Source organism: Cyanistes caeruleus, unplaced genomic scaffold (assembly GCF_971803275.1).
Source record: "Cyanistes caeruleus unplaced genomic scaffold, bCyaCae1.hap1.1 HAP1_SCAFFOLD_96, whole genome shotgun sequence".
In the NCBI taxonomy this organism is placed as follows: Eukaryota; Metazoa; Chordata; class Aves; order Passeriformes; family Paridae; genus Cyanistes; species Cyanistes caeruleus.
In genome coordinates this window covers 382,018-409,976 of record NW_028255898.1, presented here as the reverse complement: position 1 = coordinate 409,976, position 27,959 = coordinate 382,018, and the positions used below count along the sequence as shown (strand labels likewise).

The following is a 27,959-nucleotide window of genomic DNA, read 5'->3' as shown; positions in this document are numbered from 1 at the left end:
CACAGGGTGAGCCCTCCGAGGGAACCCCATTCCTCCCAACCTGAGCTGAGAACATACCCAGCAATTAGTTACATTGAGTATTTTGGCTACTTTGATCTTTAAATTTTCAAAATAATTTTGATGACTAATGCCTTGATTAAACTTCAGAGGTGTTTCTGGCAAACAAAGATCCTGGCTGACTCTCAAGATACAACTTACAGGTGTTGGGGGTTAGGTGTCCTTTATTTTCTATTGAGTTCTGGCTTGCCTGTGGAATTTTTACTCATGACTTGCAGGGAAAACTTAACTGCGGGTACCTGGTGGGTGCTTGAGGAAAAACAAAGAGTTTGGCTGGGCCCAGGGGGGGAAGGGGGCAGGAAAAGGGGAGGGTGGGGACAGTTTGGTGGCTTCTTCAGCTTCGGAGAAGAACACTTTGGGTGCAGAGCTGTTGTGGTGGGGAGAAGGGAATTTCACCATCACCCAGATGGAGCTGCTGCTTCTTCTCCTTCTTCCCTCTTCATTGGTGGCCTCGCACCCCCTGTCCTGCCGGGACGTGTGGCAGTGCCAGCCACCGCCACGGAGCTGCTGATCCACCTCAGCCACTGGCCCGGGATCTCAGCTCATCCCTGCTGTTCCAGCTGAGTGTTCCTCAGAGCCCTGCAGGAGCACCAGCACTGACTGCCAACCCGAGGGGGTTTGTGAAACAAAGCCTCTCCTCCATCCTTTCCCGTCTCAGCCCAGAAAGCTGTCACGGGGTCCCTGGTTCTGTTTTCTTGCTAACGCTGTAGTTATTGTTGTTTGTTTGCCTGGTTATAAATATTAGTAAAAAACTGTCATTCCTATCCCCAGATCTCTGCCTGAGAGCCCCTTGATTTCAAGATTATCATAATTCGGAGGGAGGGGGTCTACATTTTTCATTCCAAGGGAGGCTCCTGCCCTCCCTAGCAGACACCTGTCTCCAAAAACCGAGACATTTGCATGAGAAAATTTTACAAAGTTTTCAATAAAATTCTTATTGATAAATTTGCCTCCATTTCATTTCTAACAAGCTGTTCCTAAAGATCCCGTCAGGCTGTCTTAGACACTTTGGGCAAGGGATTCCTTCCAAGCTGGGCCACTTGGGGGGGATGGGGGCGGCCCCAGGGCAGAGGGCAGGGTGTGCAAGGGCCCTTTGTGACACGCTGCAGCACGGTCACCGTGGGATGGTGGCAACGGGAGCAGATGTCAAAGGGCCCTTTGTGACACGTGCTGACATAGGAGCTGGCAGTGACAGGGCCACGCCACAGTGCTCGGTGCACGCGACGGGTCAGGACGCGCCAGAGCGGTGCTGTGAGGAGCCCCCGCACAGCGCACTCCTTTGTGTCGGACCTGGAGCTTTTCTGAAGCACTATTACTACAGGTGACCTCGAGGCCAGACCACAGGTCTTGCTGACCTGTGGCCTTGCTGAGCCTTCCTTCTTAAGGTTCTCTTGAGGGCAGACCGTGGGACTTGGTGACCCGGAGCTTTTCCGACGTGTTGCCCATCCCTGCAGTCTCTGCCCTTGAGACCAGACCACAATCCCTGTCGAGGAGACTCCTGTCCTTGTTGCAGGAGCCCTCAAGACCCAAGTGCAGGACTCGCTGTCTTGCAATCTAGCCAGGACTTGAGTCTTGCAGGTGCCTTCCAGGCACGACTGCAGGACTTGCTGACTCCGAGATTTTCCGAGCCATCTCTCCTGCAAGCAGCCATAAATCCAGTCACTGCCATGGAGCAGCGACCCCCAAGAGTGCCCAAGTTGGCCTGGCTTGAGGAGCAGGAAGAAGAAGGCTCTGGAGCTGTCCTGGCACAGGAGTCTGAAGAGGTGCAGGAGTTCCAGGCACCACAGGAGGGTGAGTTGCAGAGCTCGGCATTAGGGCTAGTGTCTGTTGCCAGCTTGGCCCCATCCCATTACATGCCATGCCATCCCCTGGTGCTGTTCCTATGGAAAGGATTGGAGAGTCTGGAAGAAGATTTGGAGCAGCGACCCCCAAGAGTGCCCAAGCTGGCCTGGGTGGAGGAGGAGGAGGAGGAGGTCGAGGAAGAAGGCCCTGGAGCTGCCCCAGCACCAGAGACCGAAGAGGTGCAGCAGTTGCAGCCGCTGGAGGAGGGTGAGTGGCAGAGCTGGGCCACAGGGCTGGTGCCTGCGGCCATCTTGGCCCCATCCCATCCCATTGCATCCCATCTCATCCCATCCCACACTGTCCTGTGGACACACACCCATGGACAGCACAAAAAAGGGGCTGGGGCTGCCCCCGCAGCAGTGGCCGTGCTGCATCCCCTGGGGCATCCCGGAACTGTCCCTGCCTGGGGAACGCAGGGCTGGGCTGTGCTCTCCGGCCTCTCCCGCAGCCCCTCAGCTCTGGCTGCTCTTTGCCAGATGCAGCCATGGACGGCACACAAGAGCAGGACACCGCCCGTGGCCGCTTCCGCAGAGCAGCGCAGGTACCTGCAGCCATCCCCACCTGCGCTGGGCCTGCTGGCACTGCTCAGCCCAGCACCGCACTTGGAGCACTCCATGCAACTTCCCTGCCTTCCTGCCCTTCTCCTACAGTTTCTTTACCAATTCATCACGAGAATTGGCAAGGAAGACACCAGACCTATGGACACTGAGGTCAAAGCATCCTCAGAGGTCTTGGTAGAACAGAGCAGCGCTGCCCAGCTGGATCTGCTTGTAGAGACGGCTCTTTTCAATCCAGAGCAAGTAAGCAACCTGTGGCCAACCTTTGATCCTCCAGCAATTGCTTGGCTTTCCCAAGCCACGCCTGCTGGTCACTTGAAGCTTTTGAGGCCATGGCAGCGTGCTGGAAGAGAAGCACTTGTCTGGGGAAGAAGCTGGGCACATTGCTGACTCCCTCTGCTAGCATTCCAAGTCTCCCTGTGCCTTCTCCAGGTGCCCGGCGTGGTGAGGTACATCCACCAGTGGCTCATGGCCAATGAGGCTGCTGAGCACAGGATGGACTGGGCCCTGATGCAAGTGGCCGAGGCAGAGCCCGATGATGTGGCCATCACTCTCCTGCGGGTGGCCCCAACGTGTGACAGGTATGGGGCCCAGCTGCCCCGAGGCCTCAGGGCTCCCCAGCCCATCACCCTGTACAGCCCGGCCCAGGGCTGTGAGCAACACAGACTTCCAGGGCCCTCTGGCTGCTCCTTTTGCCAGCCCTGCTACAAAGTCGGCCCCCGAGCCCGCTGCCGTGCTGCCAGCCTGCCCCTCAGGGGCCTGTCCCCACAGGGCTGGGCTGCCTGGCTGCTGCTGCCGCTCAGGGGCAGTGGGCACAGGCAGAGCTGGCGGCCAGCTCAGCTCCCCGCTGCTGCCCAGCCCACGGTGCTGTGTCTGACCCTGCAGAGCTGCTATGGCCATGTGGACGACCATCTTGCTCTCGCCCTGGATTTCAGAGGAAGTGACACCGCTCCTCATCAATGTGGTGGGGAGCTGGCCGCAGAAAAACCTGGGCACCTCTGATGGGGACAAGACGGCTGTCTTTTCCCTGACTGTGAGTTTCTGGAGCTGGCCTTTGCTCACCGCAAGGCCGGCCGCCTCTCCAGCAGCTCTGTTGCCTCCTTCCCCCACTGCATCTCCCTGCTTCAGGCACTGGCCACAAACCTGGCCTAGGGGCAGCTTCAGGGCCACCAGGCCCGCTGCTCCCCCTGCGTCTGCCCCGGCCTCTCCCTGCCACGCTCAGGCCCTGCCACACGGACGCCCCGGCACTGAGCGCTGTCTCGGGCTGCTTTGTCCTCTGCAGGCAACGCTGGTGATGTGGAAGATCCTCCAGGGGCCCTGTTGCCCACAGATCCTCACAGTCTATTTCCCCCGCCTCTTTGTGCATCTCCTCTTCCAAACGTACTTCAGTACTTTGTATATGACAGAGGACGTCCATACCTTCTGGAAGGAATGCCAGGAGCAACACGGCCTCTCCACCAGCCCCAACAGGTGCTCCATGCCACTCCTCCTGTCCCTGCCACTTCCCCAGCCTCAGAGCCAGCGCTCCCAGCGTCACCTGGGCTTTGCTGTGCACACAGGTTTGCAGTGCAGACCCTGAAGGCCCTGCTCTGCAGTCTCCACTTGGAACATGTGGTAGTGGCAATGGAACGCAAGTGTGGCTGGGACACGCTGCTCTGTGCTGGCACCCACCATTATGCCATGGGTCTGCTGGCCAGGTGAGCCCCCCTTCTCCCCACTGCCTCTGACATTTGTGCCCCCGTCCCGGGATGCCCCCCCACAGTCCCCATGGCCATGGGCCTGAGGGCCTTGTCACCGAGGGATGGCCAAGGAGACTGCAAAAGGCTGCGAGAGGAGGGTGCCCAGGAGCAGCCACATCTCACGGGCCCCCATCCTGTCACAGAGTGCTGGGGCAATAGGACAACTGTGTCAGTCAGTCCTGGGAGAGGTTTTTCGCACCCTTGCTGAGACTCTTTATGCCGTTTTCTGCCTTCCAGGGTAATGCGCCGTGCATCCGTCCACTTGTGCAAAAGCATCTTAAGCTACCTGCTTGAGGTGCTCAGCAAACCGTTGCCACACTGGGATGTCTCTGCCATGGCATTCCTTGTGGAGGTGAGTCTGATGGCCAGCACTACCTCGCTCAGCTCCCTGCCAGCCCTGTCCCCTGGCATAGCCACAGCTGCCTGGGACGGCACCTGCGCCCTGTGCTGCTGCCTGAACCCAGCCCTGCGCACTTCCAGGCTCCTGCCGGCCAGCTCCTCTCTCACTGCCCTGTGCCTTTCAGCTCCTAGATTGCCTGGACTTGAGTGACTGTGGTGACAGCCTAATGGAGATCTTGTATAAGTACCTGTGGTACAACTCCAGAGAGATGCATCACCAGGTTCTCAGGGCTCTCCTCCTCCTAAGGGACCGTCCCTCCATGGTGAGAAGGGGGCAGCAGCTGAAGCCATGTGGGCAGCATGAGGCTGGGCAATGCTGTCACTTGGCCTTGGCTGGCCTTTGCCTTGGGCGCTGAGGCAGCTCCTCCCAGCTCTCCTGCCTCCTGCTTCAGCTGCCCGAGTGTTTTGGGACAGCCCTTTGGCCTCTGGGCCCTGCGGCAGCTGCCCGGGCTTTCACACCCTTGTGTTCTGCACAGGCCGAAAGAATTCAGAGCCTGACAGGAAGACTAGTGCACCTCCTGTGGGACTTGGACAGTGACGTGGCCAGGATGAGCATTGCTCTCCTGAGCCATATTTTCCTGGATGAAGACACCCCAATATCCTGGCGCAGGGCCCTGCAGCTGGCTGAGCCGCTCCTGAAACTCCTGGACAATGTAAGGCTCTGTGCCCCAGCCACGGCCACTGCCTGCTGCCCGGACACTTTGTGCCCTGTGCATTTGCAGGCCTGCGCCAATGTGGGCCACAAGAAGCCAATGATGAGGTCATTTTTCCTTCCTTCCTTTCATACAGCCTGATAGCCAGGTGCAGCTGCTCTCCATGTCTCTCCTTCGAAGAGTGATGTCTTCAGCAGAAGAAGAAGGAAGAAAGCCCCTGAAGGAACGAGTGTACCAGAGCCTGCTCCCACTCTTTTTCCACTGCCAAGATGAGAATCGGCATGTGGCAGAGGTGAGGACTCCTGGGCTGCTGCTGCGCCTTGGCAGGGGGCTCAGCTGCCTCCTGCCCTGACGCAGGCTTGCAGGCTGCAGCCTCCTCCAGCCCTTGGCACTGGGACACTCCTGTGCCCTGCCTTGTGGGGCCATTTGCGGCTCTGCTGCTCCCCAGGCCTCTCGGACAACGCTCCTTCGCGCGGCTGACTTCCTGAAGAGGCCAGACCTGGAAAAAGCTGTGAGGAAGGAGAAGCTGTGGAAGTTTGCCAAGCTCGTGGTAAGGGCAGCCTGCAAGTGCCAGCCAAAGGCTAGAGAAGCCCCCTGGCCCCGGTGTTCAGTGTGTGGGGCTGGCAGCTGTGCCCCTGCCCACTGCTGCACCCGGGGGCCGCACGGCTTCTCAGGGCTGGCCGGGCACGGGAGGCCGGGGCTAGCCGCAGGCAGCAGCGCCCGGCCGAGGGGCAGAGCCCGCGCCAACCCTTCCCTCCTGCCGCTCTCTCCAGCTGGCCGACCACAGGATCCCCTTGGCCGAGCACCTGCGCCGGGCCCTGCAGTACCTGCAGGACCCACAGGAGACCCTGCGAGCGGCGGCCATCAGGGTCATCGGTGAGTCCCGAGCCCGGGCTCCCTCCCCGCCCCGCCGCAGCTCGGCCCCAGCCCCGGCTGCTGCCCCGGCAGCGGCACCCGGGCCCGGCGCCCTGGAGCCCCGGCTGCCCTCGGGGCTGCTGCTGCCGGCCTCTGGCAGCCGTGCCCTTGGGCTGGGTTAGGATGCGGTAAGGGCCCGGGCTGAGCCCTGCCGGGGCAGGAGGCCATGTGGCCACAGGGCTGGCAGCGCCGCTGTCAGGGAGCTGTGCTGCTGGGACCCTGACAGGCTCTGTGTTCTCAGGGATGGCCGGGGAGCAGCTAAGGGGGCAGCAGGCAGAGCTCCAGGTGTTGTGCAGAGGTGAGCCATGGCAGCGGGCTGACAGTGTTGGCTGTTGGGGGCAGCTGCAAGCCCTGGCCAGGCTGTGGAGGGCTCTGCTCCCTGTCCCGATGAGGGGCGGCGTGGGCAGAGCACAGTGAGATTTCAGGGCCACGTGGGGCATTTGTGGCCAGCAGCTTCGGGCTGACCCCCTTGGTCCCTGCTCCCTCCTGGCCAAGGCAAGAGCCGGCTGGCATGGCCCTGGCAGGGGGCTCTCGCTGGGCCCCCACAGCTCTGGGGTGTGACCGTGGCTCTGTTCGTCTCTCTTGCAGCCCTCGAACGCCTGACGGAGGACAGAAGCGGTGCCGTGTCAGACCTGGCACTTGAAACGCTGTATGTCCTCCGGGCCATCCAGAGTGCCCGATATTCCATCCTGCAGAGGATGCAAGACCAAATCCTCAGGGCATGGAGGACACGGCCTCGTCTGTCGGGCCTGGGCTGGCTGCACTGCTGGAGGTATACTCAGAGCTGACCTGAGAGGCTCTGTCTTCTGGGGCCACATGGGCCAGCCAGGATTTTTTATTTCATAAGGGTTGTTCTTTTCCTTTTTTCTCTTCTTTTGAGTATGTAAATAATATAGGATATGTTAGGGCTGAGAGGCTCTGTCTTCTGGGGCCACATGGGCCATCTGTTAGTTTTTGTTTCATAGAGATTGTTCTTTGTTTCGTTTCCATCTAGTATGTAAATAATATAGGATATGTTATAAACCACAAGAGTCCCAAGACCTTTCTTTTGCTGCCCAGGGTGTGCGGGACATAGGGGAAGAGAGGGAAAAGGGTTCTTGTGTTCAGCAACCTGCCGGGGCGTGCAGTGGTGCAGGGGAAATGGCCAGAAGCCCCTTGGCCTTTGGTGGTTGTGCTGAAGCCACAAGCCCTGTGGCAGGCAGGAAGCGCCATCTGTGTCCTGCTGCCCGTGTGTTGCTGCCGTGATGGCTGAGGAGCTGCTGGAGCTCCTGTGGGGCTGCGGCGCTGCTGCCGGGCCAGGCTGGGGGTGCCCCTGAGGGCACGGGGTGCTGGGAGGCCGTGAAGGGATGAGGGGCTGCGGAGGCCCAGACGGGACAAGGCAGTGGGAAGGCACGAGGGGGATGTGTGAAGGAGTGGGTGGCAGGAGTTTCCAAGGGGACAGAAGGCCCTGGAGGAGCCGGGGTGGTGGGAAGCCCTGAGGAATTGGGTGTCAGAGGCCATAAGCAGCCCCCGGGCAGCCGCCTGGTCCCTGACACCCGGCTGCTCCGGTGTGTCCCCAAAATGTCCCCCAGGCCTGCAGCAGAAGGCCTGGAGGCTGGGACACCACCCCAGCGGGAGGGTGGGGACAGCCCGAGGTACCCAGGCTGGGCTGGCTGGGGACATGGAGGGCAGGGGGTGCTGCCAGGCCATGGCCACTGGGTGCCTCCAGGAAGGGGCAGTGGGCAGAGGCAGGGCTGGCGGCCATCCCGGGCCCTCGCGGCTGCCCAGGCCACGCTGCTGTGACCGAGGCCCCCCTGACACAGAGCTCGGGGCCCACAGAGCTGCTTCCACCATGGGGAGGGTGGCGATGTCTCCTCCAGCAGGGCTGCCCAGTGGCTGCTGCCCAAGCGGCTCTGGAGCCCACAGAAACAGCAGCAGAGTGTGCCCAGGAACAGCAGCAGCCCCAACGTCGGCACCTGTGCACTGAGGCGTCCGCAGCAGCCAGGTGCCAAACAGGGGGAGGCTGTGGGCACAATTGCCTTTGCTTTGGCAAAAGGCTTCAGCAGAGTTGGCCACAATGGCTTTCTCTTCACTTGCAGCCTTACAACAACGCTTGCCAGCTTCAACTGCAGCCTGTGCCCGTGACTGACTTGGATGGCCATGCTTGAGGGCGAGCTCGCCTTCCACACTCAGGTGTCCCAAGGCAGCGGCATTGGCACCATCCTGAGAAAGAGAGAGAGAGAGAGAGAGAGAGAGAGAGAGAGAGAGAGAGTCTGATGGGGCAGCTGCCCTCCCTCTCATCTGTCCAGGCACCTTAAAGACATATGAAACCAAATCCTGGACTTGCTTGGAACAAAGGAAGAAGCAGCATGTGCTGAAAAAAAGCAGGGACTTACACGGCTCAGTTTTGCTCTCCACTTGGGCAATCCCAGAATCCAAGAGCACTTGGTGTTGCAAAGTATCATCAACATCATCCAGTCTCCAAGCACCCTGCCATGGGCACAGGTGGTGTGCAGGCACAGGTGTCACTAGAATTGGGAGAACACTTTTCCATGTTGACCTTTTCCTCTCCTGGATTTCAAGCAAAGATGAAAAAATCATCTGGTGAATGACAGGTGAATAGTGTAGCTCACAGAACTAGGAGTAGGAGTCTCCAGTGGCCCATGGTGTGTCCATTCAACCATTGTTAGATTGTCCAGTTGGAGCTCAGCGCGGTGCAGCCCGGGCACAGGCACCAGGCTGGTCCATTTCAGCATCCCAAAGTCTTGGTGGCTCCCTGTGCACCCACTGTCTCCTGAATCCATTCTTGAACTCCCAGTTACTGCTGTGCAGGACATGAGAACACAGGAGCAGCTTGTTTGGCTCATTCTTGCCTTTGCTGCTCCTGCCTAAAGGAATCATCAGGACTATATGCTGATGGAATGGGATCGCCGAACAGCAGGGACTTTGTCTGTAGGGTCTAAAACTAAAACCTTGTCTGACTGTTCAGACACTCTAAAATCACGGGTGAGAATGACAGCTTTGGTATGGAAGAATCCTAGAAATCTTGACTTGTGATTTTTCTAGTCAAGGATTTGAATGCCAGTGTGGAAACTACCAAAATATTCAAACTTTTTTTCATTGGCAACCCTTTTGAAATGGCATCAGCAGAGCTCCAGGGGACAGGGTATGACAGTGGGGACAGTACTTGGCAGCTCATGGCTTCACATGTGGGAGGCAGATATTTTGCGTGGGTACACATTGAAGTTCAAGTTTTCCCAGGGTTTGGATTGACTCGTCATTGCAGGTAACTTTAATCAATGCAAAAGGATGTAAAAGCACAATTTCTGGAGAATGTGCACTAGGGAGGAAATAGGGAGAAAACCTTGAACACAGCCAGCAGGCTCTGGAAAAATCTAAAAAATTAAAACTAAAAATAGATGTAGCTCTGTGACTGTCCAGGCAGGACTATTTGTGTCTGGAGGTGATTGTAAAACATTTTAAAATCTTAGGAAATTCGGGAACTCAGGAAGTAAGTTAGGCTTGCTAAAGATTATGTGAAACCGTACCTGTGTAATCAATATATGATAAATGATAGAATTGTTAGATGTGATTAGATATAATTATTGTTTAAAGAACATGAGGAACAATGTTAGGGGGCTGGGGTGGGTTAACGAGAAATCCATGCTTGGGTAAAAACAATGCATACAATAGATCAATGTAAGTTTAATAATTAATATCTAAGTTGTATAACGATAGAGTATAAAATATGTTCAGCTCAAAAGCAAATCAGGTCAGATTTGGGTCTGTGTACCCCTGACACCCAGAGTTCTTCAATAAAGCACCTGCATAGAATCATTCTGTGATGATGTGTGTTCCAGATCTCTAACAATTTCATCAGATTTTACTGGAATTGTGTGGGACATTTCTGGAATTTTGTGGATTTTTTTTGTAGAATTTTGTGGGATATTGATGAGATTCAGGGAAATCTGGGATTTTTCTTGAACGTTGTGGACATTTGTAGACATTTTGTGAGATGTCGCTGGAATTTTGTAATGTTTTGAGAAGATTTAAGGAAATTTGTGTCATTTTTCTGGAATTTTGTGGAATTTCTCTAGAATTTTATGGGGTATTGAGGAGATTTTGTGAGATGGTTCTGGAATTTTGTGGGATATTGAGTTGATTTAGGGAAATTTGTGGGACTTTTCGTGAATTTTGTGGACATTTGAGGAGATTTTGAGGGATGTTGCTGTAATTGTGTAGGTTTTGAAAAAATTTAGGGAATTTTGCGAGATATTTTCTGGAATTTTGAAGATTTCTCTGGAATTTTGTGAGATTTGGAGGAGGCCTGAGGAATTTTGAGGAGTTTTTCTTAGATTTTGTGGAAATGGATCGAGTTTTTTTGAGATGTTGCAGGAATTTAGATGAGTTTTGAGAAGATTTAGGGAATTTTGTGATATTTTTCTCGAATTTCATGGGGCTTTCAAGAATTTTGTGGGATTTTTCTTGAATTTTGTGTAAATCTGTGGAGATTTTCTGAGATACTGCAGAAATTTGGTTCGGTCTTGGAAAGTTTAAGGAATTTTGTGGGTTGTTTCTGGAATTATATGGAATATTGTAAAGATTTAGGGGAATCTGTGGGATTTGTCTTGAATTTTGTGGACGCTTGTGGACATTTTGTGGGATGTTGCAGGAATTTGGTTGGGTTTTGAGAAGATTTAAGGAATTTTATGGAATTTCCTGGAATTTTGAGAATTTCTCTAGAATTTTGTGGGATTTGGAGGAGATTTGAAGAATTCTGAGGGATTTTTCTAAGATTTTGTGGGAATCTGTGAAGATTTTGTGAGACGTTGAAGGAATCTGGTTGGGTTTTGAGAAGTTTTTAGGAATTCTGTGGTATTTTTCTGTAATTCTGAAGGGCTTTTCCAGAATTTTGTGAGGTTTTTCTGGAGTTTTGTGGAAAATTGTGAAGATTTTGCGGGATGTTTCAGGAATTTTGTGGGAATGTGTGGGATTTGGAGACTTGAAGAGTTTTGAGGAATTTTTCTTAGATTTTGTGGAAATTAGTGGAGATTTTGTGGGATGTTGCTGGAGTTTGGTAGGGTTTTGAGAAGATTTAGGGAATTTTGTGGGATTTTTCTTGAATTTGCTGGACATTTGTGGCAATTTTGTGAGATATTTCTTGAATTTGGTAAGGTTTTGAGAAGATTAAGGGAATTTTGTGGAATTTTTCTGGAATTTTGTGGAGCTTTTCCAGAATTTTGTGGGACTTGTAGGAGACCTGAAGTATTTTGAGGGACTTTTCTTAGATTTTCTGGAAATTTGTGGAGATTTTGTGAGATGTTTCAGGTATTTGGTTGGGTTTTGGGATGATTTAGGGAATTTTGTGTGGTTTTTCCTGTATTTTGTGAACATTTTCTGGGATTTTTCTGGAATATGGTAGAATTTCTCTAAAATTTAGTGAAAATTTGTGGAAATTTTGAGGAATTTTGCTTAGATTTTGGGGAAATCAGTGGAGATTTTGTGAGATGTTTCTGGAATTTGGTAGGGTTTTGAGAAGATTTAAGGAATTTTGTGGTGCTTTTCAAGAATTTTGTGGGATTTTTCTTGAATTTTGTGGATATTTGTGGTCATTTTGTGAGATGTCTCTGGAATTTGGTAATGTTTTGAGAAGATTTAAGGAATTTTTTGGCATTTTCCTGGAATTTTGAGGAGTTTCTTTTGTATTGGTTTAGATTTGCTAATTTCATTTTTCCGGCTAATGCACCCAATAAATGTCGTGGTTTTGAGGCAGTAACTAAAAAATTACTAGAAAACTCACTTATTTTTTGCTGTGAGATATGGATTAGAGCAGGAGAAAAACAGGCTTAAAACTTAAAAGGAATAAAGAAATTTTATTAACAAACTACAAGAACACCAGAATAAACCTCCAGAAAACCTCTTTCTCCCCCACTACCGAACCATTCCCTTGTTCACATGGCAACATAGAGACAAAAAACCTTGGAACTTTGGTGTTTAAAATGTCCTAATTCCTGCTAGACTCTTTTCATCAGTCTTTGTAGAGAAACACAAGTCTTCTTCTGCTAATTTGTGGAGTTTTTCACAAGAAAACCATTTCTGTTACAGTTTTCTATTTTCCTGATGCCAGCTGCCCAGAAATCCTGTCAGCAGTTCACTCCTCCCATTTCACATCACTCTGAGGTGTGTATGGGTCAATGAGTCTAGGGGTGTCGTTTTTAAGGATGAGTTATTCAAAGGCAAAAGTTCTCTTCATCTGTCTCTGTGAGCTTCCCTGGAAACAGAAGTTTTCTCTTTGCCTCTCAAGGCCTCAAATCTTCAACTATTACTTCTCCCCGCTCTGTTCCAGCACCTCACTGTATCACAATTACTCCACCTCTTGCTGAAAATCCACACTTTGAACACTCCATTCCTCCCAATATACTCTGTCATGAATTAAAGGAGTTTTTTTCAGAACACTATTGTCCATCTCCATAGCTTTAACAGAAAAATATTTCAGCTTAATTAAAGCATCTCCTTATTCTCTACCTCTTCTGAAGCTTAATTCTTTTCTTTACTGTCTCTAATAGTTTATAAAGTCTCTTTACATGTTGATTCCTCTCTTTTTCTCTCTCTGGGTAAAAGGATTAATCTGCAAGTCTCATCTGGGTAATGAAAAGGTTAAAATCTTGCCCAGGCTTTGTAGATGGTTCTGTGATCTCTGCCGGAGCAGCGGCTGGAGCTGTGTGCGCTGGAAGATTCTTCATGGCTGCTCTGGAGAGTGTGGTCACTGTCTCAGCCCGCCGCAGCTCAAGAGCTTTTTCTTTCTTTCCTGGGCAGTCTGTGGTGAATTCAGTCGCAGCAAAAAGTGCAGCCGAGCCAGGGAGCGGCCTGGCCCGGCCAGAGCCCGGGGCAAGCCCCGCAGGCCCCATCTCCCGGCCGGGAGCCGCGGCAGGCCCAGCCCAGCCCCTGCCCGGGCCGCATGGGCTGGGCCGGGGACGGGAAGCCAGCTGGAGCTCAGTTACCTTTCACAGCCAGCAAACCAAGAGACAAAGAAATTCCCAGCCTTAGGGCTTAAGCTGCTGTTCACAGCTTGATCTCACTTTGCAGTGCTTAAAACTGCTGTCAATTCTTAGAAATGGCCAGCTGTTGGCGAGGAGACAAACTCCCATCAGCCACCAGCGATTTTTACCTCCTTAGGTGTTTGACTTTGTTTTCTTTCATGCCAATCTATCACAACACCGTAGGACAGCCTGGGCTGGAGAGGGCACAGGGATGGGCAGCAGCTTCAAGGCCCTGCCAGAGGCAACTTGTGCAGCCTTTGGCCATGGCTGCTGGGCCTGGGCCTGAGGCCAGCAGGGGACAAGTGACCCTGGCAGCCCTGGGGCCTCATTGCCTCCTTGTCCCTGCCCAGCAGCCTGGCAGGGGCCGCCCCATGGTGCTGCCCTTGGCATTGCACATCCCCACGTGCCAGTGGCCCGGGAAGAGCCCTGAGCAATGAGGGAGGGACAGCATCTGCCTTGCCAGGGGCTGGGGCTCAGCCCTTGGCCCTTGGCATCCCTGAAACACATCCAGCTTTGCTCAGCACCACAGACACCTTTCCCTTGCTTGTCCCCAGCTGCCATCAGGGCCTGCAGTGTTCTGCTCTGCCTGGAACCTGGGGACGCTTTCTCACTCGTGTCTCTCATTTCAACTACAAGAAACTTCAGTGTTTCCATCTGACTTTGAGCTCTTGAGAAGTTTCTGGAGCACACTCTGAGGGACTGAGTGTGATGCAAAGAGCCCCAAAGGCCCGAGAGGGTGATGAAAGTGCTGGTGCTGTGTCTGTGCTGCTGAGCTGGGCCGGGCTCCTGGCCCAGAGGCAGCTCCTGGCAAGGGCAGCGCTGCAGAGAGACAGCTCTGGCCAGGAGCAGCTCCTGAGCACAGCCCAGCAGGGCTGGGGCCCTGCCAGGGCAGCTCAGGGACACGAGCAGGCCCAGACAGAGCTCCCAGGGGCTCAGCACTGGCAGGGGCTGTGTGATGTCCCAGAGGGGGCTGTGTCACAGCGGCACCTCTGGGGCTGTGTCTGGGAGCCCCAGAGCAGCTGGGATGTCAGAAAGGGGCTGTGTGACAGCACAGATGGGTCTGTGACATCACAGAGTTTGTTGTGTGAGGTCACTGAGCAGCTACAGCATCATAGAGGGGATTCTGTGACATCACAGAGAGGACTGTGACATTAGACATTAGATACATGACATCACAGAGCAGGCTGTGACATCATGGCATGGCTGTATGACATCACAGACCTGGCTGTGAGATCAAAGTGTGTTCGGTGACATCACAAGGTGTCTGTATGACATCACAAAGAGGGCTGAGTGACATCACTGATGGGGTTGTGACATCACAGAGCTGGCTGTGACATCACAGTGGAGGGTGTGAGGCCATAGAGCACACTCTGCCATCATAGAGGGTGGCTCTGTGACATCTGAGAGTGGTTTGTGACATCAGAGTGTCACTGTGTAGCATCATAGATCAGGCTGTGACATCACAGTAGACTGTGACAATATCTGCTGTCTTTGTGACATTACAGTCTTCTGTGACATCCCACCACAGCTGTATGACGTCACAGGATGACATCCCAGAGTTGGCTCTGTGACATCACAAGGGCTGCCCAGAGTGGGCTGTGACATCACAGGGGGCAGTGTGACATCCCAGGTGTCTGTGTGACATCACAGGGAGCAGTGTGACATCACAGGGGCAGTGTGACATCACAGGGGGAAATGTGAGGTCACAGGTGTCTGTGTGACATCACAGGGGCAGTGTGACATCACAGGGGGAAATGTGAGGTCACTGGGGAGGTCACTCCACCCCAGCCCCTCTCACAGTTCCCCCCAGAGAAGTCCAACGCTGCTCCTGCACAGCGGGGTCCCCTGTCCCCCCGGGTTCCCCCACCCCTGGTGCCGCAGCCTTCCCCAGAGGATGTTCCATCAGATCGACCCCAGAGCCTGACACAGGGACGGGGCTGGGGCCGTGGGGGTGGGACGGGGGGACAGGGACCCCCAGGAGCATCCCTGTGTCCCCCAGGGCCAGAGCCTGGGCCAGGGCTCCTTCACCCTGTCACCAACGAGGACTTGAGAGCGTTTGAAAAATCCCCGGCAAGGGAGCAGCAAAAACCAGATTTAATATTAAGTGACAGCAGCACAAAGTTCCTTGGCAAGAGTCACTCTGTAACACCTTGGGCAGGAGCTGATCTGGCTCTGTCACTTTGGGCCGCACCAGGAGTGGGTCACAGCCCAGGAGCAGGATGAGCCCAGCTGTGACTGGAGCACTCGCTCTATGGCTTTTGGCTGTCAGTCTGTGCTCTGAGGAGACAAGGATGAGAGGGAGGTCTTTTGCATGGGATAACAGAGGATTTATTGCTCTGGGGAATCTTGGGGGCAAAAGACAGAAAATGCGAGCGTGCAACAGCTGAAATAGGGAGGTGGTTCAAAGGGAGGGTACAAAGCATCAGCTAATCAGAGATATCCTGGGGAGGGTAAAAGGCAAGGTTCACAAAATCATCCTCCAATGAAGGAGGTATGGGGGGAAATTGGGTCACATGGACTAATCAAACATCGAAATTTAGGGGATTTCTGAAGTGGAATTCCAAGCATGCAGTGGGTCTAAGGTAGAATTTACAGGTGACTCAGGGTAAATTAACCAAGTGGGGTGGGAGGGTCTCATTTGGACCAAACCTTCAACTGGGGCAGTAACAGAACATACCATGAACAAGAAACACACTGCAACAACCACCCTTTGTCCTGTTGTGGCAGGCCCCACTAAAACCTTTGTCCACTGTTGCATTTCCAATGAGCTGGGTTTCCATGGCAATTGCCAGGACAGGTGACCCAGGTGTGGTGTCCCAGTGAGGGTTGCCATGGAAACAGGTGGCAGCACTGACCCTTTCTGTCTGGCTGAGCTGACCTTTGGCCCTGGCAGTGGCGTTTGCTGCTGGTTCCACGACGCCTGACCAGCCAGCGCGGCACAGGGCAGGTGGCCGTGGCACAAGCCCCCAGCAAGGGATCCCCTCTGGCTCTGGGCAGTGACAGCAGCCCTGAGCAAAGGGCTGGCACAGTGGGGTCAGTGCAGTGACCATGGCAACAGCCCCTTGCAATGGCCCAGGGCAGGTTGGGATGATAATCCACCCTCACATCTGGCCCAGGGCAGCTCTGCAGTGCCCTTCCCCACAGCTTGGCTGCACAGAAGCACTTCCAGGGCTCTCTGCATTTCCCTTCCCTCACTCTTGCCTCACTCACACACCTCCCAACCACCCACTTGGTGCTTTCAGCTGCAAGGAGTTCAAAGCTTGTCTGTCCTTCAGCAGCTGCTCTAATTCTGCCTTCACCCAACTCTGGGTTTGTGTTTATTACAGAGCTTCCTGTGTGTCTGAAACATTCCTTGCCTGGTTCTGCCTTGGGGAAGGGGAACCTCCTTGGTGGCACCTTGGGCTGGCACACACTTGAGGAGGGTGTCTGTTTTCCACGGGGAAACTCAGCAGTTTTAGACTGCTAAAATGAAAGAAGAAAACCCCTCTTTGCCTGAGTGCAACCAGTTGTGTGAGCAAAGCAGATCCCAGAGGAGTGAGGAGAGACAGGATGGGGCTGGGGAATGTGGAGCAAGGTTGTCCACACTGGGTCAGATCTCAAGACACAGCTTCTCTGACCTGGCCAGACCTCCTTAGGAGAGACCCTGGATCAATAATGATCACTGAATGCTGCAATCACCTCTGCTCTAAAGTGAACAGGAATAAAAGACACCCTTTAAAATAGGAACACATATTTCCTAGAAGTTCTTTGAACTATTTCTCCATAACTATTGCAGGAAACTTTCCTAAGAACTGCACCAGACCAGAGGGAAATCAAGGCACAGCCATGGTTTGTTGGGACTTGCTTGATCCTAATGAGCCCCGTGGTGCATTTGGAGCTGAGCCCTGGAACCTCAGGGCCTGAGAGGAGATTGCACAAACCTTTCCAGGAGTCCAAGTCAGAGGAAAATATCCAAAGTTTCTCCAAAGATTAATGGGTGCCACTGAGGTCCATCCCCAGCACAGGCTCCTCATGGACTCCTTGGAGGAGAGAACTGGAGGCCAGGATTGCACAGAAACCTCTCAGAGACTCAGTGTGGAAAGGACAATCCAAAGCAGCTGAAAAAGCCCTGAGTATCTCAAAGTATTGATGAGCCCCACTGAGTGTCAATGCAAAGCTCCCAAGGGACTCATTAAAGCAGATAATTGGGGCCATGATGGCACAAACTTCTCAGAGATTCAGTGTGGGAAGGAAAAAGGAAAGTACCTTAAGAACCTGAAGTACCTTGAAGCATTAATGATCTCCACTGAGTGTTGTTACTGACAAAGCCTCTCAAGAGACTAATTACAGCAGATAATTGGAGGCCAGGATTGCACAAGCTCTTAAAAGACTCCAAGGCAAAAGCCAAAGTCCTTTGAAAAAGCTGCAGTTGCTGGGAGCATGAAGGAGCCCCCAGGGCCATTCCTGAGCAAGGCTCCCCAGGGACTCCTTCCAGCAGATCCCTGAGGCCACTGGCATGTGGGCTAGGGGGGATGCTGAGGGCAGGCCAAGGGGGTGACAGTGGCCAGCCTTGCTGGGGCTGTGCCAGGAGGCCCCAGGGCCTCAGGACAAGGTGTCTCCTCACAGCCCTTGCTGGCACAGAGGCTGCTGTGGCCCAGGGCACCAAGACTTGGCTTCTTTTTGTCCCCACCTGTCATCAGTGCCTCCAGTTCTCTGCTCTGCCTGGAGCCTGGGGACACTTTCTCAGTCACATCCCTCAGTGGGACCCATTAAAAGGAAAAGAAACTTTGGAGTTCCATTCTGACTTGGAGTTCTTGACAGGTTTCTTCCCCTGCCTCTCAGGGACTGATGTTCAGGGCCTCAGCACAAAGCCCCAAGAGGCTCATTAAAGTCCTGCTGCTGTGTCTGTGCTGCTGAGCTGGGCCGGGCTCCTGGCACAGAGGCAGCTCCTGGAAACCAAGAAGAGCTTCAAAAGCACATTTCTCTTGCTGAGCAGCTCTTCTGCCAGCCCAGCAGGGCTGGGGCACTGCCTGCAGCCACCCTAGGCACAGCCCAGAGGCACAGAGAGCTTCAATCAGTCAGGGCTGGGAAGGTGCTGAGAAGTGCCTGGGGCAGAATCACTGCCAGCCCTTGACACAGGAAGCCTCTGGCTGCAGGACAATGCAGCTGCAGCTCCTGGAGCCATCTCCTGAAGCTGGAACATGCCAGTGCCTACAGACTCTGTGAGTACATTCTCTGCCTGTCCCTCGTGCAGAGCAGCCAGGGGTGCCCAGGGCTGTCCTGCAGAGCAGGGTCCTGCAGCCCAGGGCGCTGTGCTGGGGCAGGGACTCTGCTGCCTGCCAGGGACAGCTCTCAGCCGGCCCGGGGAGCTGCTCCCAGCGCTGGGGAGAAGCTGTGGGGGGAAGGAGCCACCCTGAGCAGGGCAGGGGCTGCTGCTGAGAGGGGCTGTGTGGGGCAGGGCTGCTCCCAGCTCCAGACCTGCCTGGACACAGCTCCGGAGGACACTTCCCAAAGGAAGGTGAGAATGGGATTGCTGTAAAGATCAGGAGATTTCCTGAGTGTTTTCAGTTTCTTTCTTTAAGCAGGGTGGGAAAGTTGCAATGATGACAAAAGGATTTTTACTTTTTATATATTTTAAATATATTTTTAGATTTGTAAACTATTATTATATAGTTATAAAATCATAATCCTTAAGTAACTCTATTAAACTACTATTATATACTTCTATAACTGTTATCCTGATTTAGCTCCAGTCCATTTCCTAACCTTTCTCTTAGATTTTAGAACAATAAAGTGACTTTCTAAATAGATTTCTGAAATACTATATAGTCTTATCATCAGAAAGAGGAGCTACAAGAAGAACATTTTGCTTTTTAACTGGAATGTGAGCAGTCATAACAAAAAGTGGGGCAAAGAAACCCTCGGACCTACTCGAATGGGTTGAGTCAGGGGCGTGTAGCTGGGGCAATGAATCTCCTATTGAATGTTTCTGTTAAATATCCTAATTAATCAACCTTCTTAAATTGTTGAAATAAGTGGCTGGGTATGCCACATCCCCACTGGGACACCTGGAAGCTTCCAATTAAATTGGTTTTTACTTTACTGTTCTAATACTGTTAAAAATTTGTGGTTTTTTTCTCTTTTGATTATAGACAACAGGGTGATGAGAGAAGCAGAAGAGGAATTGTAATCCCAGAATCACAGAACATTCTGAGTTGAAAGGGACACACCAGGATCAGCAAAGTAATGTTGGAACATTTACAGAGATGCCAGAATTGTAACTTTGGGTGCTCAGTCTCTCTGCTGGGAGCCTCCTAAATGGCTAAATGCACTGCTCTGATATTGTCATTGTTACCTGGGGCTCTCAGGGAGGCTCTGGCATCTGCAGCAGCTGAGTCAGGCCCTGCCCTTGGGATTGCTGCCAGGCAGGTGTGTCCATGGGAATGGGGTGTCCCAGCTTCCCTGTGACCTGTGGGGCTGTGGGCAAAGCAGTCCATGGGAAAGGGGAATGAGCTGAGTCCCCTCCCTGAGATCCCATCATGGGCACACCTGGGGATCTCCTTGCTGTGTCCTTCCAAGCTCTGAGCTGCCCTCCTGGCTGCAAATCTGTGCCAGAGCCTCTTGGACTTCCCTGAATGTCCCACGGGGAAGGGCAGAGATGTCATAGCTGAGGAAATGCTGCTGGCTTTGCCAAGGGAGCCGTGAGTGTCCTTGGCAGAGGAGGTGCTGAGACCTTGCCCAGAGACCTTTAGAGAGGGTGAGACATTCAGGGATCCCTCTGCCCTGGGCAGGGTCTGGTTTATGCCAGGGTGACACAGGAGTGTGATTGTGCTCTGATTCCAGCCAAAGGTGCAAAGCCAGGGCAGTTGGGAACAAGCCCATCCAGCCCCTCACCTTCCCAAAGCCACAGGGAATCCTTTGCCTCTCACATCTCTCAGTGGCAAACTCTGAGTGCAGCAGAAATGCTGGGGATTTCTGACCTCAGAGAACCAGGAATGATGTGTGGGCAGGAGAGCAATTCCTAAAACCATCTCCTGCCATACTTTAGAACTGTGTGTGCAGGTGGTACCAAGCCCTTCAGCTTTAGGAGTGATTCCCCTGACAAATCCTGAATTTCCAGCCTTGTTCCTCTGCCACATGGCCACAAACCCAGGGCAGCAGGGCAGGGATGGCTCCTGGAGAGCCCCCAGGCACAGGCCTGGCTGCTCCTGGCATACTCAGCACAGCTGGAGCTTAGGCAGGGACCTGGGTGAAGGTTTTCCCAGAGCAGGAACAAAGGAGAGTCCCAGCCTCTCCTGACTTGTCACTGTCCTTTATCCATGAACAGGTCCCCATGTGCAGCCACAGCAAATGTCCAACAGCAGCTCCATCAGCCACTTCCTGCTGCTGGCACTGGCAGACACGTGGCAGCTGCAGCTCCTGCACTTCTGCCTCTTCCTGGGCATCTCCCTGGCTGCCCTCCTGGGCAACGGCCTCATCATCAGCGCCGTAGCCTGCAGCCACCACCTGCACAGCCCCATGTTCTTCTTCCTGCTCAACCTGGCCCTCACTGACCTGGGCTCCATCTGCACCATTGTGCCCAAAGCCATGCACAATTCCCTCTGGGACACCAGAGACATCTCCTACACAGGATGTGCTGCACAGCTCTTTTTCTTTCTGTTCTTCCTTGGATCAGAATATTTCCTCCTGACCATCATGTGCTACGACCGCTACGTGTCCATCTGCAAACCCCTGCACTATGAGACCCTCCTGGGCAGCAGAGCTTGTGCCCACATGGCAGCAGCTGCCTGGGCCAGTGCCTTTCTCTATTCACTGCTGCACACGGCCAATACATTTTCCCTGCCCCTGTGCCAGGGCAATGCCCTGGACCAGTTCTTCTGTGAAATCCCACACATCCTCAAGCTCTCCTGTTCACACTCAAACCTCAGGGAACTGGGGCTTCTTGCTGTTAGTGTCTGTTTAGCACTTGGCTGTTTTGTCTTCATTGTTTTCTCCTATGTGCAGATCTTCAGGGCTGTGCTGAGGATCCCCTCTGAGCAGGGACGGCACAAAGCCTTTTCCACCTGCCTCCCTCACCTGGCTGTGGTCTCCCTGTTTGTCAGCACTGGCACATTTGCCAACCTGAAGCCTCCCTCCATCTCCTCCCCATCCCTGGATCTGGCACTGTCAGTTCTGTACTCAGTGGTGGCTCCAGCCCTGAACCCCCTCATCTACAGCCTGAGGAACCAGGAGCTCAAGGCTGCAGTGTGGACACTGATGACTGGACAATTTCAGAAACATTAAACTGCTGGCCTGTTTCTGCAAATCACTTGTAATAAAAGTCATCTTTGATAGTTTTTGTTTTCGTTTTGGAGATTCTTTTTCTTTGTTTTACGTTTAAATCTTGTCCACAAATAAATGTCATTGTTTGTGCCATTTCTCATTTTGTTTCTCTCCACCTTCCCTGTGGCCACACACTGTGTCAATGAGGGGCTGAGCTCTTGGTGGCTTTAAATGAACTAAAGGGTATCCCAGCAAAGTTTTCTCCAGAGATCTGCCTTTTGTTCCCTTCTCTGGAGCTGCAGCAGCAATGTCTGTGTGTAGAGCTGGGGACAAGTCAGGGGTGGCACTGAAGCTCTGCTCCTGCTGGCCACACCATTCCTGATCCAGGCCAGGGGCCTCCTTGGCCACCTGGGCACACTGCTGGCTCATGTCCAGCCTGCTGTCCATCAGTGCCCCAGGTCCCTTTCTGCCTGGCTGCTGTCCAGCCACTCTGGCCCCAGCCTGGAGCACTGCAGGGGTCATTGGGGCCAAAGTGCAGGACCCGGCACTTGGACTTGTTAAACCTCATCTTGTTGGGTTTGGCCCCTGGATCCAGCCTGTCCAGGTCCCTGTGCAGAGCCCTCCTACCCTGCAGCACATCAACACTCCCAGCACACCAACTTGGTGTCACCACGGTTCTATGGGGCCCTGGAGTGTCCCAATGGTCTCCATGATTCCATGAGGCCTCCCAGGGTCACAATGTCCCTTTGGTTCCATGGGACCCCTTGGTGTCACAAAGTCCCATGGATCCTTGGGCCCCGCAGTGTCACAATGGCGCCTTGGTCCCCCAAGGCCCCACAGTGTCACAGTAGATCCTTGGTTCCATGAGGTCTCACAGTGCAGCAATGCTCTCCTTGGTTCCACACTGTCACCACTGGGCCTCTTGGGCACCATGGTGTCAAACATGTTTCCTTCATTCCATGAGTCCCTGAGGTGCAACACTGGCCCCTTGGTTCCATGGGGCCCTGCAGTGTCCCAGTGGCATGGGCCTCATGACACGAGGTCCTGCTCTGTTGCAATGCTCTGCATGGTTCCACAAGGCCCTGCAGTGTCACAGGGCCCTCTTGGTTCCATGAGCCCAAGAAAGAGGTGGCCTCTGGAATAGTAAAATTGATCAACAACCTCCAAGTGGCTGAGGATCCCTCACCATTACAACAGAAATGAACAGGATTGGACACAGATTCCTGGCTGCCCCAGCTTTGGGATGGTCCCTGGACCTGGAGCAGGAGCAGCTCTTGAGGGCCCCAAGGCCAGGGCTGTTGTGCTGGCCTGGGCAGGTGGGATGGCAGGAGGGGCTGCAGAGCTCTCAGCGCCTCAGGGAGAGGGGAGCAGGGCACCCAGGGAGCCTCCTTTTCCCTTGGCCAAGCACCTTCCCCCATGGCTGAGGTGTTGCCTTCGGTGGCGTGGTGACCTGGTTCAGGAACGGCACCGTGACCAACCCTAGGTCGCTCGGTCCATGTGCTCGCAGACCCCAATGTGGTGGATGGCAAATGGCATTTATTGGTAAAAGATACATCATTCTATAGTATGTGTCCATTACATCACTTCCGTCTGCTAACATCACAAAATAAACTCTGCTGGCTATCAGGAGAGGGGCCCTACCTTCCCGTACAGCGTGATATCTTCCGACTGCCAGACCTTAACTAACTACATTTCCCCCCTCCCTATGCACAATTACCTTGGCTAAGACATAACAGTCTTAACGTTCTTAACATCTTAATAATCTTAACATCATAACAATCTTAACCAGATAACAATCTTAACATACTAAAAGCATCCTATTTTTATTCTATGCTTTATAACAATTACAAACTCATATTAAAAGCATAAGGTATGTTAAGCAAGAGATAACCGGGGTGTAACTGGGAATAGCTAAAGGGAATTTCAAACAAGAACATTTTTAAACCAATTGCTGGCATTCTATCAACATGATGCTAACTTTCTCTAGGCGACTTTTAACAAATGACACAAGCTTATTCAATATACAGGGTCCAAAAATCAATGCTACCACAATCATTATGACCGGTCCTGCTAAGGTAGATATGAGAGTGGCCAGCCACAGTGAATGGTCAAACCATGATGTAAACCGATTCTGCTGTGCTTCCCGTTCTCTTTTCCGCTTTTCTAATCCTTCTCGTAATTTGGCCGTGGTGTCCCTCACTATTCCTGTGTGATCTGCATATACACAACATTCTTCCCTCAGTGCAATGCATGTCACAATCCGCAAGGTGGGATTCGTGATGTGGTTCTTTTAGCCGGTCTTAGAGTACAAAAGATTATCAGCAAACCAAGGACTTAAACAGCAAAACACACTTTATTGAGTGCTCATCAGCACTAATATGCAATAGAGGGAAAAGAGGAGAAAGCAAAGCCTAAGGAAAAGAGAGTAAGGGGATTATAGCTACCAACGTCAAAGTCCACTCAGCCGTCCAACGATGCAGTCTTCTGTCCATTGGGGAGATCTCAAAGGAAGGTCAGTTTGGGGTGTGATTTTATAGTCTTTTGCAAAGCGAGGGGCACAGGACCAAAACAAGAGGAGACTGATTATTGTTGTGTAAAAACACTCGCTTGCGGTGAGACTTCTCCAGGGTCAAGCTGTTCAAGTATAAGCAATTTATTATAAGGGTAAAAAGAGGGGAGACCCGTGTCCGCCACCAGCCTCGGCGTCCATGTGGTCAGGAGGAGGAGGGAGAGAGCGGGCAGAGCAGAGGAGGTTGGAAAAGGGGAGGGAGGGAGTAAGAGAGCAACAGAGGGAAAGGGGAGGGAGGGAGTAAGAGCAACAGAGGGAAAGAGGGAAAAACCAGAGGGAGAGAGCAGGAAAGACTAGTGAGAGGGGTAGGAGCAGGGAGAGGGGGCTGAGAGTTAAGAGTGGGGGAGAGGGGTAAAGGGGTAAGAGGTGAGGGAGAGGGGTTCAGAGGTAGGAGAGAATAGTTAAGAGAGCAAAGTTCTTGTTACAATCCAATATATCTTTTTCTATAATGAATATTCTAATTCCCAGTAACCAATCACTATGAGACACACCCAGTAAAGAATTTACATACAGCCTATGAGCTTCCCTATATTAACATAGAGTGTTGCATTTTAAATTCTACAAAGCTTTACAAGTTCTTTCCTTGCTTCTTGACCTTTGGACTTTCTATCAGCAGAAGGACATTGTTTTATCAACAGGGATTCTTCTCTAGCTGGCTAGGCTATTGTTCTTTGGTTAACCAGTACTCAGTATCCTATGACTCAAAGCAGACTTTCCTTGCTACTTCGATTCTAGCCTTCATATTTTAGAATCTTCTGCCAAACAATCACATTCATAAGGGTTCCCTGTTTCACCCTCCCCAACAACTGATGATCATTGTGATGAATTCCATTGCGCAGGGGCAGGTGTAGGGTACAGAGCGATCCATGTCTTGCAAGCCTCTGCTCACCAGCAGGAACGAGAGCCGTGAGTCATGGAGATCCCGTTGTGCAGGTTACCATGCACAAGCCTCTGCTCACCAGCAGGAACGAGAGCAGTGTACCGTGCAACCACCTGCAAACAATCACTGAGCAAACATCCATCTCAGCTAGGCCCAAACCCCCAAACCAAGTCCCTTGTGATATTCAGGGTCTCAGTCTCTGTCCTTGAGACGGTTCTGAGACAGATGAGGGAATCTTCGGACCGTCTCTTACACTATCTCACAAAATCTAAACAAATTTCCACAAAATTCAAGAAAACTCCCACAAAATTCTTGAAAGCCCCTCAAAATTCTGGAAAATCCTCACAAAATTCCCTAAATCTTCTCAAAACATTACAAAATTCCAAAGACATCTCACAAAATCCCCACAAATTTCCACCAAATCTAAGAAAATTCCCTCAAAATTCTTCAAGTCTCCTCCAGATTCCAAGAAATTCAAGAGAAATCCTCAAAATTCCAGGAAAATGTTACAAAATTACTTCAATCTTCTCAAAATCCTACCAAACTCCAGCAACATCCCACAAAATCTCCAACAATTTCCACAAAATCTAGGAAAAATCCCTCAAAATTCTTCAAGTCTCCTCAAAATCCTACAAACATCCCACAAACATCCCACAAAATCTCAATATCCCACAAAATTCTAGAGAATTTCCACAAAATTCCAGAAAAATCCCACAAAATTCCCTAAATCTTCTCAAAACACAACCAAATTCCTGCATCATCCTACAAAATCTCCACTAATGTCCACAAAATTCAAGAAAAATCCCATAAAAATCACTAAATTTCCTCAATATCCCACAAAATTCCACAGACATCTCACAAAATCTCCACAAATGTCCCACAAAATCTAAGAAAATTCCCTCAAAATTCTTCAAGTCTCCTCCAAATCTCACAGAATTCGAGAGAAATCCTCAAAATTCCAGGAAAATGCTACAAAATTCCTTCAATCTTCTCAAAACCCTACCAAACTCCAGCCACATCCCACAAAATGTCCACAAATTGCCACAAAATTCCAGAAAAATACCACAAAATTCTTCAAGTCTCCTCAAAATCCCACAAACATCTCACAAAATCTCCTCAATATCCCACAAAATTCTAGAGAAATTCTGCAAAATTCCAGGAAAAATCCCACAAAATTCCCTCAATCTTCTCAAAACACAACCAAATTCCTGCAACATCTCACAAAATCTCCAACAATTTCCAGAAAAATCTAAGAAAAATCCCTCAAAATTCTTCAAGTCTCCTCCAAATCGCACAAAATTCTGGAAAAGCCCCACACAATTCTCTAAATCTTCTCAAATTTCTACCAAATTCCTGCAACATCCCACAAAATCTCCGCGAATGTCCACAAAATTCAAGAAAAATCCCACTAAAATCACTAAATTTCCTCAATATCCCACAAAATTCCAGAACCATCTCACAAAAATCTCAACAAATTTCCACAAAATTCAAGAAAACTCCCACAAAATTCTTGAAAGCCTCTCAAAATTCCAGAAAAATCCCACACAATTCCCTAAATCTTCTCAAAACATTACAAAATACCAGACATCTCAAAAAATCTCCACACATTTCCACAAAATCTACGAAAATTCCCTCAAAATTCTTCAGGTCTCCACCAATTTCCACAAAATTCAAGAAAACTGCCACAAAATTCTTGAAAAGCTCCTCAAAATTCTAAAAAAATCCCACAAAATTCCCTAAACCTTCTCCAAACATTACAAAATTCCACAGACATCTCACAAAATGTCTACAAATTTCCACCAAATCTAAGAAAATTCCCTCAAAATTCTTCAAGTCTCCTCCAAATCCCACAAAATTCAAGAGAAATTCCACAAAATTCTTGAAAGCCCCTCAAAATTCTGGAAAATCCTCACAAAATTCCCTAAATCTTCTCAAAACATTACAAAATTCCAAAGATATTTCACAAAATCCCCACAAATTTCCACCAAATCTAAGAAAATTCCCTCAAAATTCTTCAAGTCTCCTCCAGATTTTAAGAAATTCAAGAAAAATCCTCAAAATTCCAGGAAAATGTTACAAAATTCCTTCAATCTTCTCAAAATCCTACCAAACTCCAGCCACATCCCACAAAATGTCCACAAACGTCCACAAAATTCAAGAAAAATCCCTCAAAATTCTTCAAGTCTCCTCAAAATTCCACAAACATCTTACAAACAGCCCACAAAATCTCCTCAATATCCCACAAAATTCTAGAGAATTTCCACAAAATTCCAGAAAAATCCCACAAAATTTCCTCAATCTTCTCAAAACACAACCAAATTCCTGCATCATCCTACAAAATCTCCACTAATGTCCACAAAATTCAAGAAAAATCCCACAAAAATCACTAAATTTTTTCAATATCCCACAAAATTCCACAGACATCTCACAAAATCTCCACAAATGTCCCACAAAATCTAAGAAAATTCCCTCAAAATTCTTCAAGTCTCTTCCAAATTCCAAGAAATTCAAGAGAAATCCTCAAAATTCCAGGAAAATGCTACTAAATTCCTTGAATCTTCTCAAAACCTGACCAAACTCCAGCCACATCCCACAAAATGTCCACAAATTGCCACAAAATTCAAGAAAAATACCACAAAATTCTTCAAGTCTCCTCAATATCCCACAAAATTCTAGAGAAATTCCACAAAATTCCAGGAAAATCCCACAAAATTCCCTCAATCTTCTCAAAACACAACCAAATTCCTGCACCATCTCACAAAATCTCCAACAATTTCCAGAAAAATCTAAGAAAAATCCCCAAAAATTCTTCATGTCTCGTACAAATCCCACAAAAATCCCACAAAATTCCAGAAACATCCCACAAAATCTCCTCAATATCGCAAAAAATTCTGGGAAAGCCCCACAAAATTGCATAGAATGCAACAAACTTCCCTAAATCTTCTCAAAACATTACAAAATTCCAGAGACGTCGCAAAAAAATCTCCACAAATTTCCACATTATCTAGGAGAAATCCCTCAAAATTCTTCAAGTCTCCTCCAAATCCCACAAAATTCTGGAAAAGCCCCTCACAATTCCCTAAATCTT

At 50.9% G+C, this 27,959-nt stretch overlaps 3 protein-coding genes and 1 long non-coding RNA gene across 5 annotated transcripts in view; all 4 read left to right on the top strand.

The window, feature by feature from the left end:
- Nucleotides 1–27,959, top strand: part of LOC147646466 (maestro heat-like repeat-containing protein family member 7) — a 321,428-nt gene that overhangs the window by 102,495 nt on the left and 190,974 nt on the right. The window contains exons 11-16 of one of the 2 annotated variants that reach the window (XM_086873402.1): nucleotides 5,071–5,247; nucleotides 5,384–5,539; nucleotides 5,696–5,797; nucleotides 6,021–6,123; nucleotides 6,404–6,460; nucleotides 6,751–7,041. The exons of the other annotated variant lie outside the window; for it this stretch is intronic. Coding sequence (XP_086729528.1) covers nucleotides 5,071–5,247; nucleotides 5,384–5,539; nucleotides 5,696–5,797; nucleotides 6,021–6,123; nucleotides 6,404–6,460; nucleotides 6,751–6,950 — 795 coding nt within the window. The 3' untranslated portion in view covers nucleotides 6,951–7,041. The remainder of the gene's footprint in view (nucleotides 1–5,070; nucleotides 5,248–5,383; nucleotides 5,540–5,695; nucleotides 5,798–6,020; nucleotides 6,124–6,403; nucleotides 6,461–6,750; nucleotides 7,042–27,959) is intronic. 2 annotated transcript variants of the gene reach the window in all.
- Nucleotides 1,911–3,922, top strand: LOC147646472 (uncharacterized). Its single transcript, XM_086873382.1, has 4 exons — nucleotides 1,911–2,106; nucleotides 2,376–2,440; nucleotides 2,550–2,699; nucleotides 2,889–3,922. The coding sequence occupies exons 1-4, from the start codon at nucleotides 1,911–1,913 to the stop codon at nucleotides 3,456–3,458; spliced, it is 981 nt and encodes a 326-aa protein (XP_086729508.1). The 3' UTR covers nucleotides 3,459–3,922.
- Nucleotides 4,016–4,852, top strand: LOC147646471 (uncharacterized). The gene is made up of 3 exons (XR_015281867.1): nucleotides 4,016–4,153; nucleotides 4,433–4,547; nucleotides 4,720–4,852. It is a non-coding gene; the product is annotated as an uncharacterized LOC147646471 (long non-coding RNA).
- Nucleotides 13,089–21,518, top strand: LOC147646470 (olfactory receptor 14I1-like). The gene is made up of 3 exons (XM_086873379.1): nucleotides 13,089–16,715; nucleotides 19,313–19,403; nucleotides 20,488–21,518. The coding sequence occupies exon 3, from the start codon at nucleotides 20,511–20,513 to the stop codon at nucleotides 21,441–21,443; it is 933 nt and encodes a 310-aa protein (XP_086729505.1). The 5' UTR covers nucleotides 13,089–16,715; nucleotides 19,313–19,403; nucleotides 20,488–20,510; the 3' UTR covers nucleotides 21,444–21,518.

Coding starts and splice junctions, on each gene's coding strand:
- LOC147646472 (XM_086873382.1), top strand. CDS start 1,911: ATGCCATGCCATCCCCTGGTGCTGTTCCTATGGAAAGGATTGGAGAGT. Junction 2,107..2,375: donor GTTGCAGCCGCTGGAGGAGG/GTGAGTGGCAGA, acceptor GCTCTTTGCCAG/ATGCAGCCATGGACGGCACA. Junction 2,700..2,888: donor CTCTTTTCAATCCAGAGCAA/GTAAGCAACCTG, acceptor TGCCTTCTCCAG/GTGCCCGGCGTGGTGAGGTA.
- LOC147646470 (XM_086873379.1), top strand. CDS start 20,511: ATGTCCAACAGCAGCTCCATCAGCCACTTCCTGCTGCTGGCACTGGCA.